Consider the following 12,860-nt stretch of genomic DNA (forward strand, 5'->3'; position numbering starts at 1 on the left):
CTAATAAGCACTTAGGTGTGTCTTACTAATGGTCCGTAAGGAACAGCAGAATCCAGCAACTCTTCTAGGTTTATTAACTCTTCTTAAGTGCCCTCGGAAAAAACAGGAATAGTTGTCTCACAAGATTAAATGTTATTGTTCCCCAGGCCACCAGATTTTGTTCTGAACACCTGCTGAGCCCAGCATCACCAGTCACAGTTTCACAGCAGAGTAGAATTACACATCAACACTCAAATACAGCAGCATGGCTCAACTTCAGCAGCTCCACACAGAGGAAGGACCATGATCTGCCTTTTCCTTTGTCTGAAAAATAACTTCATGTTGATCTATTTGTTAAAGATGTTCTTGCTTTAATTTCTTTCAGGAACCCCCCAGAGATGCATTTGTTTCTGTGAACATCACAAATGCTGCTGTCCCCCAGAGGGCTGAAGACACGTGTCTCCTGGTCCCCTCGGGCTGTCCTGTCCCTGGAAATTCGTGCTGCACTTCTGGTCACACTCCTTGCAGGAATGAGAGCCCCAGCACAGAGCCTTGTGAGCCAGGAGAGTTTTCTGTGGTAACCGAGACTGATGATTACCAATTCCCACCAGTTCCCACGGAAGATGAATACATGGATAAGGATCTTAATAACACTGATTATTTATCTTTACTAAGTCAGACTGCCAGTAAAACCGTGTCATCATTTTCAGAACCAATGGAGGCAGGGGAGAATGACAGCTTGAACCAGTATTTTTCAGGTATTGGGAGCACAGAGGATGTATCAGTCTCTCAAGGCTTTCACCCTCCTTCCAACACAAATGGGGCACACATTGCCACGGACCAACTTCTACAGAAATCTTGCCAACGTGCCCACAGTTGCCCCAAGGAAACAGGCAACAAAGACACAGAACATTTTGCAACGAACTGTGACTCAGAGAAGATCTGTGTGAGGTGTGGCATTTTGTACAGAGAATCTCCCCAAAAGTGTAGCAAACCCTGCTGTGCTGCGGCTGACAGCACCTCCACCTCCCCAGAAACTGGTTCCTGTACCCAGTGCACCTGTGGTTTGAATTTTCTCTCTGCTGGTCAGAGCACTCTAACAAATGATCTTGGTGTGGAGGATGTACCTTCAGACAGTACCAACATGAAGTACCAGAACACAAACAGAAGCACTTCAGGGACACATGGAAGCACTTCAGGGACAAGCAGCAGCACTTCAGACCTCCCTCCAGCATCTGGTAAGCCCATTAGGCTTCATCCATACAGAGTTGTATAGGATTGTTCTCTTTGCTAGCTCAGTAGTATTCAGTATTCAGAGGATCTGATTTAGGAGGAGAAAATCATGCTTTTTCACTTAATTGCCCAGAAGCTACTCTGAAAAAAAATCTGGAATTGTAAAGCCATTTGGTTTGTGTTGAATTCTGCAAGAATCAGCCCAGCAAGAGACCATTGTCCCACCCTGATCTAATGAGCAATGCAGAATGCTCCTTCTGGCTGTTGCTGCAGAGGCCTGACAGTTCTGTTAGCAGGTGTGTGTATTGGAGAAAATTAGAAAGAACACAATTGAGGGACCTAGAGGCTGAGCTAAGGAAGTATGCATAATGATCAAGCAGATACTTTTCACTCACCAGTGTGCACACATATTTTTGCCATTAGATTTAAGTCCAGTTACATTAATACAGTGGTCAGTGAAACTTCAGCTGGAGCTGTCAGCTGGTGGCTGCAACTGGGTCTAAAATATTATCTATAATTTCTGCTCATAGCTCTTTCTCTTTGGTTTTATTTGCTGGGATATAAGTGTTCACATAAAATAGTTTCATACAGGCACTGTTTCTCCATACCTATATGCTTTGTCCCCTAAACAGCTCTGAAACATTGATTAATTTACTAATTGTCTACCAACTTATTAATTGAGAAAATATAGCCAAAGTGTCAAATGAAAACGGAAAAACATCACTGAAGCAAAACCAGCAGAAGGGAAGTTACGTGCCTTCTCTGGATAAAGCCTCCCTTTCCCCAAGCTTTTTTTCAGTCCAAAAGTCTGCAATCTACCTATCATATGTTATTAGTCATTTTAGATTATAATCTCATAAAGTTGGATGCTCTATTTTTATTTATATCAGTGCACTGCCAAGCATAATGAGACCTTAGTGTTGAGTGGGACATCCAAGTATTACTGTAATACCCACAGCAGTCGTAAGCTGTTGCCCTTCTTTAAAACCATGTCGTGTCTTAAAATTTTTTATGGAGACATTCTTGTCAGTCTGCCAAAGCCCCAAAACAACACTCTTGAAGGTCCTTCCTCTCTCAACATGCATTCCATATGGGAATCTGAAAGTGTGTAGTGTTCATCTTCTAAAGAACAGAAACTTTCTGTTGCTACAGTTTCCTGAAATCTTGACGCAATTTCACTGTCTGGTCTGTACAAAATGCAGCAGGAGTAAAGAGAATACAGATTATCCTTTTTGTTATTGTTGGACTCTTGAGGTACAACTGAAAGTCAAGTTACATTTGGTACTGCTTTTCTTTCTAAATATGACACAAAGAGAAAGAGAAAATATTAAGGAGCAATAGAGCAAACGGGATATAAGCGCTGTGCTCACATGTGCCATCTTAGATCTGCAGCACAATTCTTTATATGGGATTTTAATTGTGTCTGTGCTTTGGATATGTACATGCTACAGTGCCATCTGGTGAAACCTGAGCACAGATACCGTGTTCCTAATTTGCCGCTTTTTATGCATGACTACAGGAAGATACTGACAGAGCTGTGGGCAGTATCAGAGTGTGGGTTAGTTGATCTGTGGGTAACCTGGCTTGCTGGCAGAGTAATTTTTCTGCCCAGAGAGAAATTTCTCCCCCACCCCAGCAGTGCCTGGTTACATGAGGACTGGGACAGGGCTTAGCCATAGGTTCCTCACTGATGCAGCCCAGCCACGCCAGGGCTGCACGTGTGGGTGCATTAGCATCTGTCATTTTGCTAGGCCTTGTGAGATGCCCAGATGGAATAAATGTGCATTTAAAATAACTTTCTGTAAAGCTTTTCAAAGCAACAGAAGCCAGGAGGCTTTGCATGCAGTTATGCTAAAACAGAATGGTACAAAAGAGGGTGGATGAAAAATGGGAAGAAAAAGACCATGGGAAATTCCATGAAGTTTTGGTCTTGGCTCACTAACACTCAAAATTACAAGAGAACTAGTAAACTCTGTCCCTCCTGTGAAACAATCCTACAAGACCAAAGTAAACCTCTGGACAGGTGCCCCTTCCAGGGGTCACTGCTGGAGATGGAGGTAAACCTTCCAAGCAGTTCTTCAAAACCCACAAGCCTGGAGGCAGTCAGAACATGAAGGGTTAATTCAGGCCCACCTCAAGCCCTGTGCAGGGCTACAGTATAACGCATGAGCACAGGAAAACTTAGCTGACTCATAATTGGATCTGGTTTTGCAAGGCCTTTCACTTCCAGATCCCAAACCAGCCTGGTTTGGCAGTGACAAACAGTTCTCACCACCTAGAGGCCATTAAATGTCTCAGAGAAAATTGTTTGCCTGCATTGTACCAGTTCTTAGTGAACAATTACCACAAAAATTAATCTGTCATTGTTATTAGTATCTGATAGTCTGAAGAGATCAAAAGGCTGAAACACTGCAGAGAACAATGCCTTCACTCTGAATGCGTCCCTTATACTTTTCAGTTGGAGGCACTTTTCTTGCACAGTGTAGGAAGCTCTCGTGTCCATTTTCTGTGCCTTTGGGCATTAAATATCTTTTGTTTTGGCATGGTGTCTTCAGAAAGCACAGAAGGTTTGCCAGCCACATTCAGCTAAACATTATAAATGTGTTATCTGCCCTCCCCTCTGTCACATATATTTCTAAATTTTTTCCCCTCCCTGCTGTCACATATATTTCTAAATTTTTGATCTCGTGCTGAGTACTGGTAACTTTCTTCACAGCACCCTGTGCAAGCAACAGGCAATCTGTTTAAAGACAAACAGTTATTTTTGTACTGCCATTATGCCCAAGAGTTTTGTTCATGGCAAACAGCCAAACTGAATTGAACACAGGGGAAAGAACCAGCAGGGAAAAACTCACACAGAGAAAACCCTTATGGGCATCTCATATTAATCAACAGCACTTGGAAAGAAAGCAAAGAGCTAGCAATGCAGTGGTTTAGGTGAAATAAATAAGATTGCTTAAGGAGGGCCTATTAGAGAGACACTCGAGTGCTGCCCAGACTCAGCTCTGAGAAGATCCTGACTCCACACAGCTGGAGACTAGTGCCCAGTGCTGGTGTGCAAACATCACCTGTGGCCTCTGGAAAAACAGCATTTCTCTGGGAAGAATGTAATGAAGAAAAGCACAAAATAGCTAAAAGAGTCAAATCAGCAAGTAATGATGAAGTGAAGAACAGCAGGAAAAACACTTCTTAGTAAGGGTGTTCACAGGCTGGGAAAATTTTATTTACTTAGTTTCTTCAGTTTGTTTCATTTTCAGACTTTAGCAAGCTTGTTAGTTTGATGTTGGAAGTTTGTTCTCAGTTATTTTCTTTCTGCTCTGAGGGAAGATTATTAATTCCCAGAGCTCGGTCCTGCTGTCACTTAGGTCTGCAGCCCAGTCCATGAATAGGAGAAAGATTGCATTTATGCTGAAAAATCTCTAACCTCAGGCAGACTGACTGAAACCGTAACTCTGTTAAGTTGCTATAATGTAGACTCTGTCTCTTCAACTGTGTCAGTCTATATCCAGCTAAATCCCTGCAGAGGCTAGGTGAGTGCCAGAGTGTACCTACATGGAGGATCTGAACTGTATAACATAATTGTATAAACTCTGTGTTGTTTGGACACTGTGTGACTGTGTGATCTGGTGTTAAGTCTTTCAGTATTTATTTAGTAATCCTGCTATCTAACCCAAATGGTAGGATTGACTGGGGGTTTATTGCCCCTTTGGTAAACAGTGGGATTTCTGGGACTCTAAGAAAAAATAAATCTCATAATCAGAAATAATTAGCATTTCCTCACAAACCGCTGGCAGAGGCAGATTGGACACAGCTTTGTGCATCAGGCAGCACAGGGAACATGAAATCATCACCCCTTCTCTCTGGCTTCCCAGATCACAGCTCAGAGGGAAAACGTTCCCAGCCCTTCTAGACAGGCTCCTTGCGTATGACAGACTTTGTCCTGACAAGACAAAAATGGAAATAATGAAGAGGTTCAGTGGAAGGCATTGATTATAAAAGCGTCCTCATGTCACGGGGGAAAAAATAATGGAACAAGAACAAAGCCACCACAGCAGATTAGGTTCACTGCACTAAGTGTCCACCTTGTGAGGGGAAAATATTAATCATGTCTTCTTTTCTCCCCCCTCCTTCCTCAGGAAATGTGACTGGAAACAGCAACTCCACCTTTATTTCAAGTGGACAAGTAATGAATTTCAAGGGCGACATCATTGTTGTCTACCTTAGCCAAAACTCTCAGGAGGGGGCGATGGCCTCGGGGCTGAGCGAGGAGAACGTGGGCAGCCCCGTGCAGGAGGAGAACCTCAGCCGCTGCGAGACTTTTGCCGGCAATGCCCAGCACTACAAGGAGAAGTGTGCGGAGCTGCAGGGCGCCCGCCCGGCCCCAGGGAGTGGGGGGCCACGGTGGCCTGGTGGAGCCCTGGCCCAGGAGCGGGGCCCATCCTGTGGTGGACAAGCCTTCCAGCCCGTGCAGGAGGAAGGGAAGCTGGGACACTTCTCGGAGAAGGTGTTGAACTGAGGGGGCACGGTGTCCTCGCTGTGGGCCAGGGCACCGGCACACAGCCCCTGACGAGGCTGCTGCCATGCTGCCAAAATCCTGGGTGTCACGACAGACTGGGAGACTGCTGCCCCTGGTGTCTCCTGGGAACTTTGACAGCTGGAAGGACCCTCATGGCGCACATGTCAGTGGTGGTGGTGGTGGTGGTGGTGCTCTGGGTGGAGGTGGCCGATGGGGATGGGCGCACGCGTGAAGCCAGGCACGCTGCCCCTGTTGCAGAAGCAGCAGCAGGGCTTTCTCCTCTCCCCCAGAGGGAGATGGGCTCCCTGCCTGCCCCCCATTCCCTGCCACCTCTCCCTAGCAAGTGGCAAAAGGGAACTGAGATCTGTTGATCTGGGGACTCTCTGAGGCGGAGAGCACTGCTGGCCAGGTGTGCAGGGTGCTCCTGGAGAGGGGACAATGTGGCCACGGACTGGATTCATGGGGGCCCCTGAGTTCTGCCTCAGGGTTTCTTTTTTGCAACTAAGCTCTACCATTTTGCTGGGTCTTGGAGGTGGAAGGAAGCCATGGTGCTGCTGCAACCTTTGCCTCCCTGCGGTGATGTGGCAGGTGGCATCATCCCTTCCCATCTTTTCCCAAGGAAGCAGACACTCCAGTCCCAAATCAGCAATCAGCACCAGAGCCAAGGTCCTGGGCTGCCCCTTATTGACTTGTGTGTGTGTAATGCTGCCACAGGCAGATGATAGCATGCAAAATACAGATGATATGCTTTAAAAGCATGTCAGATTAATCTCGAGCAAAGAGCATTCATAGTGACCCTGATTCACCTCTGCCTTACTGCACCTCTCCAGAGGAGTTCAAACCTCTGGAGATGAGAGTGATGTGTGCCTGGTACACTGCTGCAGGAATAACATCACTATAATTTAAGACAAAGAGCTGCTAGAAGGTGGAAAAAGAGTCTGTGACTACCAGCTGTGCCTATTTCCTGAGTTACAGGAGAGGGAGGGATTACCCAAAGATGGAGAATTTGGTCAGGGTCAAACACTTGTTCTTTTATCTGCCCAAACAATTTTGTCATTCCCTTTGCTATTTTCATTTATAGGCAGAGATTTACTTTAGGTAGCATGAAGCTATTTCCAGAACCTGGCCTGTGTAAGCTGAAGTCAGAGAGTAGCCTCTGTCACACTGAGAGCTGATGAGCAATGGGACCAAAGGTTTGGCATTAAAGAATAATAGTAGTTGTATTTAGAAGGGAATCTTGGCTACTCGGCTGGCTTTGGTTCATGTCCAATATCCTACAGCCTTCTCCAGTAGCTACTGTGGAGAGAAAAATGAAGGGAGCAGAGTCTTAAGGAGCTCCCAAAAGAAAAAGATAATATTTTTAATGATTTCCTGACAAGGGATAATTTTCTGACATTCTCCTGCAGATGTAAGTGCTGCAGGAATCTATCTGCAGCTGAAGCCTTCAGGAGGGCAAGTGCTCTGTTTCCTGCCAGACAGCAAAGGGATCTCCTAGTGCAGTTTTGGCTTCGCTGATGGAAAACGTCTCTGGTTGGGAGGGCTTCTCCCCAGAAAGATTTTAAAGCTGAGGGGTTTACTGCATAGCTGCTGTTTGCAGAAGTACTTCTCTGTGGGGAAAGAGCACCTACAAAGCTGGCAGTGTGATCACTGTGTCACAATGAGCTTCTTATGCATAAAACAAAAGGATGGGCTTAGCCACCTTCACCTCTCCGGATAATAATTCTGCATTGTTTATACATCTGGGATGTAAAGTTCAGTACAAATGTTCAAGACTGTCTCTTAAGTGACTGGTAAAAAGGGAAAATGAACAGCCAGTCACTTCCACCTCTGTGTGGCCTTTGAAAAACTAGATCACCCTAGCCTAGACTCAGACAGGCAGGTAGAATGTCCCATTCAGTGATGGCCCCAGCTACCTCTGCCTCTCTGAAGGTGTGTGACTGAGGCTCTCTTGTCTGTGGTATTCTTTTGTCTTTCCTGCTGGATCTTTTGCAACCTCTTTCTAGTCTCTTCTGGAGTAGTTCTGTATTCCCTAGGCACTGGTACAATAGGGACAAGGAAGCAGAACTACCATCACCTTCAGGCAAGGTGGTATAGATATTTTCCTAGTTCATCTTAATTTCAGTTGCTTTTTTCTGGAAAGCATTCTCCAAGACATCAGTCCTGCTGGAAGGCATCCAACCGGCCCCATTCACAGGGCAGACAGGACTGAATTCTTGCACTCATCCCTGGGTAAATTACCCAGGTCTGTCTTCTTCTCCTTCTGCAGCTTCTTTCTTCCCTTGGTTTGTAACTGCCACCGGAGAGCAGGCTCAAAATCCTGGTTTGAAGGGAGACAATGGGAATTTACTATGTGTCTTCAGTGAGGACACATTTTTCACTTGTTGAATTTCAGATTCCTACTAAGCAAGGACTGAAACTAGGATCATCAGCAAACATGAAGAAATGAGTCCCATATGGGAAACATGATGCACTAACAGACCTAGTTCTTTTTCTTCCTCCAGAGTCTTTTTCAAAATTAAAAAACAGTATCACAGCCATTAGCATGCTGCATGTTCCCTGGGTCTCTGCCTGGGTCTCCTTAGACAAGGATCCCAAAGGGACTTCTTCATCCTCATGATTTCATTTGTAATCAGTTTGGAGCTGGGAGTGGATTTTAGCATCTATTTGTACAACAGGGACCTGTGCATTGGGCACTAATTTGGAAGCTTCTGGCTGCTATTGTAATACACATAATTAATGGTAATAAAAATCTGAAATAACTATTTGAGAAAAGGTGAAGGTTTTATTTAAATAAATAGGGAAGTACCTTATTATATGCCACTGCCTGTTTAAAGAAAAATAAAAAAGAGCAAAATGTGAGTATGATTACATTTCTAGTTAGGCTTTTGTAACGTTTTTTGTATGTTGAATTATTTTAACAAGAAGTGCTTACCTTCCACAGTGTGTTCTGCAATGCATATTCTGCACCTGCACCAAGCTAGATAGGAGCTCTCATAGACCTGATGTGGTAATGCTTTACTGCTGAGAACTAGGCACCAATTCCAACTCATTCCTGAAGTTTCCTCCTGCACAACATGCATTTTTACAAGTCTTTTAGTCTGAGGAGTCACATGAATTATCTTTGGTGAATACACTAAGTGTTCTTGAAAGTCAGACACTTTCAGACCTGGCAGAACAGGAGTAATTCTGCATGTAGCCGTGGGAAAACAAGGGCACTGGAGCAGCCCTTCTTATCCCCATGGAACACAATATGGCACTGAAGATCAATATAGACAGTAATCGTTGTTAATCTGTGTACTTTGCTACATATTCACACAGAGACTGGAAGTTCCTCTTCAAGGCTTACAGCATACCTGGGAGCAGCACCACTAAAATGTCATTTCTACTTGTCCATTCAGGTTTCCTCCTTTTTATCATGTTGATGGTATCTGAGCAATTGCACCCCTGTGTCTATCATGAAACAGAACCCTGCTGAAAGATATCTTTGTGCTTATCAGGTATTTAATAGAGCTCTCATTTTATCAGATACCTCCATGCACATTAGGCAGCAGTGCCCTAAAAATAATCTACCGTGAGTGGAGAATTCCCTTCAGCAGCACCTTGGCAGACCCCAGCATATATCCCTGTTTCCCATTGCTCTCACTTAGATAGTGAGGTTGCTGGGTTTTTCCTTCTGCCAGGCATCCAAGTTGGTTGTGCCCTCCAAGATGATTGTGTTGTCTCTGCAGCATTTCTTCAGTCTTGCCTTCAGGCCCTCCAGCTGACTTGTCAAATTGTTAAACATCTGTTGTGTTGTAAACTGTGAGCATTCATAAGCATGAACTTTGTGAAAAAATGCTTTATGACAATTCTCTACAGTTTTGAACAAGGCAATGGCCACATAACATTAAGGAACCCTGTTGCCGTAGGTGAGGATGCCCAAATGTCCAGTGAGACATGCTTTAATACTGTTTTTTTTATTTCTTCTTCTTCTGGCTAGTTGCCTTATAGTTTCTTTGTTTTAGCTGAGGATTACCACAGCTCTTCTGGTTCATTTCTTAGCCTGCCTCACCACTTGGTTGGTCCCTGGGCGTCGCACCAGTTTTCACTTGAATCAAAGTTGACAGGTCTGTTCCCTCATGTTTCTATTGGTGGTCTCACATTTCTATATAATATATGAATATGGTCGTACATGAAATTACTCCTATTTCAGCTTCACAGGAACTGTTGGAAAGGTTTCCAAGGAGAACAAAGGAGCTCTGGAGTGTTTGGGACCACCTGTACAAGTGGGACATACACAAGTCAAAGCTGCTGGGAGGGCTTGCCAGTGTCATTGCAGAGGCACACTACAACATCTTTGATAGTTCATGGAGTTTGGGGGAAGTCCCAGCTGACTGGAAAAGGGCAAATATTACACCCATCTACAAAAATGGAAAAAAAGAGATTTGGGAAATTACAGATGAGTCAACCTCACTTCGGTACCTTGAAAAATTATGGAGTGGACTCTCCGGGAAGCTATTTCTGGGCATGAAGAAGAAGGCAATTGGGAGAAGCCAGCACATACCTCAGCTAAATCAGCCCTGTTCCACTGTCAGCAGTTATTTGCTTCATCACTAGTTCCATAGAGACTTGGAAGCATGACCTTCCTCTTGAAGATCTAGGCAAAGAAGGCATAAAGGAATCTTCAGGTCTCTTTCTGTCATTTGTAATTAGCTGGCCAACCCCACTCAACAGTGGGCCTACCTTTTCTTTGTCCTGCTTGCTAACACACAGTACAGGATGTTGGTACTTGCGTGCTATTCCTGACATCTTTTGCCAGCTCAGGCTATGGCTGGACTTTAACCTTTCCCTCTGCATCTCTGCATGCCTGAGTGGTATTTTTATATTCTGCTTTGGAAGCCTGTTCCTTTTTCCATCACTCTCATGTTCCTTTTTTTTGCATCTGAGTTCTTTCAGTTTCTCACTGTTTAACCAGGCTGGTTTCTTGCTGTGCTTGCTTAAGTGGATGAACTGCTCTTTTGCTTGGAGAATGCTATCTGAAAGTCTCCCAGTGATCCTCAACACCTTTGGCTTTCAAGGCAGACTTCTGGGATACCTCCTGACAGCTCCCTCAGCAAGATGAATTCTGCTCTTAAGAAGGTCTGGGGTTTTACTCTGTTACTTACCTTCTTCACACTCCTTAGGATAATCTTATCAGTGCAGCCAAGGCTGCCACTGCCAGTCTTCAGTTATTTGAAGAATATTTTATCTTTCCACATCAGGTCTTCCATAGCAGACAGCTACCACAAGCACTTCCTTTATGGTCACTCCTCTGATTTTGACCCAAAGACACCCAGCTGATCTGTCCCCTTGCCCATGTCCTCAAATCACTCTTTTACGTCCTTCTCGTCCACCTTTTCTGTTTTTCTCAAAAGCTTAGAAGCTGCTGCCATTTCCTTAGCTGGTTTCTAAAATGATAGAAAAACCTAACATTTCACCAAGTGTCCCACTGTTGTGCCTTTGTCTGGTTACAGGTCAACAAACTTTATCTTGTACCTGAAAATGGGCCTTGAAATTTCCCACCTATAAGAAGGGGAGGGTGAGAGGCAGGGGATGAAGCTCGTAAAGATGTGTTCCCTCTTCCCACTGCCATGTGGAGGTGTTGGGGGAAGACAGCAACTTGCTTCTTCTGGAAATGGCATCATGGCCAGCAGCATCCTGGAGGCTTGGTCATGTCCAGTGTCCAGTATCAGGTGTTATCTGATGAGATCTCAGTCTCCTCTGTCCTGCAGGGGAAGAAGCAGCTGGCAACTCATCCAGGGTTTCCGTCAGATGAAATCAGGCCTGTGTGTGTCTCTCTCAAAAAAAATCAGTGAATACAAAATCAACTGAAATTTGGCATAAGCAGCACATGAGGACAAACCATTTCAAATGCAGAAACCACTGCATCAATAGGCTGTTCCTATTGATCATCACTGGGTTATAATGGAAGGCTATTTATACGAAATCTCAGTTATTTGAAGCACCTCAAATGAGTATCTAGGTGATTTTTAGCATGCAGGCCTGCCATTACAGTTCTCAATTACATATCCTTAGGAAGCGGCTTACTTTCTTTATTCTCTCTGGTTTTGTTCAGTTTTAACATTCATTTATTTCCCTGTTAGTGTTGTAGGCACCACTCAAACACAAAAGTTCTTGCTCTCTGTGGGAAATACAAAACAGTTTCCCCAGGGACATTTGCCTTTTGCATCATTTCAGTTCTTTGTCGTTTTTTTTGCAAGCTTAGCTGGTCATAAATGAGCTAGACAACAGATGGTAGAGCTCATGCTATAACACGGAAAATTTTAATTTAACAGGGGTTTCCACTTAAAAATGCAGCTGTCCACTGGTGCGCGGCCAAATTTTCTTCTGAGAACACTCTTTGAATGTACTGGAGAGTGAGATGGATGCAAGTAGCTCTAATGATTGTCTCAGCAGGCTGCTCATAAATGTTTCCTGCAACCCCTATTCTTTTCATCCACACCCCATAGATCCAACCTGTCTGCTGGATGGGCCACACTTCAGGGATACATTAGAAACCTGTCCAGTTCATTGGCTTCACTTACACAAAACAATCATTGCCAGGATTTTGTCCCCTTTGTCTGAAGGGATGCTCCAAGTATGGCAGAGGAATAAAAAAATAAATCCACTTAAATGCTTGGGTTTTCTCAGTCAGGCTGGCCTACTATATTTAAATATTGATACCCTTTGAGTCTGTTCTCGTCAAAGTCGTATTCTTTCACAGGTCCCATTTGGGTCCACTGCACTACACTTCTGTCTGCTCTGTAGGAAATGCTACAGCTGGTGGTTTGTTGATGAAAAATACTAGAAATCAGATTAGTGTTTTTTGTTCTTACTTAGGAGGAGATGGAAAAACACACTCAAGAATTCTGTCCCATTAATAATTTTTAAAAGTCTTGTAAGTCTTGTTTCCTTTTGGATCTTCATGTTTTGGTTACTTTGACAGTAACAACTTTTCCACACCACCACTTTTTTTCCCTTGCCAGATAATTGTGTGTTGCTGAGGATGGCTGAGGGGCAGGATTGCTCTAAATTAAAGATGGACTTTATTTCTAAGTAAAATACCACACATGGTTCCTTTACTTGATGAATGGACACAAAAAGCTTTGCCCTG

The 12,860-nt window shown here is 44.2% G+C and overlaps 1 protein-coding gene across 8 annotated transcripts in view; it reads left to right on the forward strand.

Moving 5' to 3' along the window:
• TNFRSF11A (TNF receptor superfamily member 11a) overlaps window positions 1-8,488 on the forward strand; it is a 28,983-nt gene extending 20,495 nt beyond the window's left edge. For all 8 annotated transcript variants that reach the window (XM_086899252.1, XM_086899241.1, XM_086899291.1 and 5 more), the window contains 2 exons: window positions 365-1,217; window positions 5,349-8,488. In XM_086899252.1, coding sequence (XP_086755378.1) covers window positions 365-1,217; window positions 5,349-5,728 — 1,233 coding nt within the window. In that variant the 3' untranslated portion in view covers window positions 5,729-8,488. The remainder of the gene's footprint in view (window positions 1-364; window positions 1,218-5,348) is intronic.
• Window positions 8,489-12,860: the final 4,372 nt, after the last annotated feature.

Source organism: Cyanistes caeruleus, chromosome 1, assembly GCF_971803275.1.
Source record: "Cyanistes caeruleus chromosome 1, bCyaCae1.hap1.1, whole genome shotgun sequence".
Taxonomy (NCBI): Eukaryota; Metazoa; Chordata; class Aves; order Passeriformes; family Paridae; genus Cyanistes; species Cyanistes caeruleus.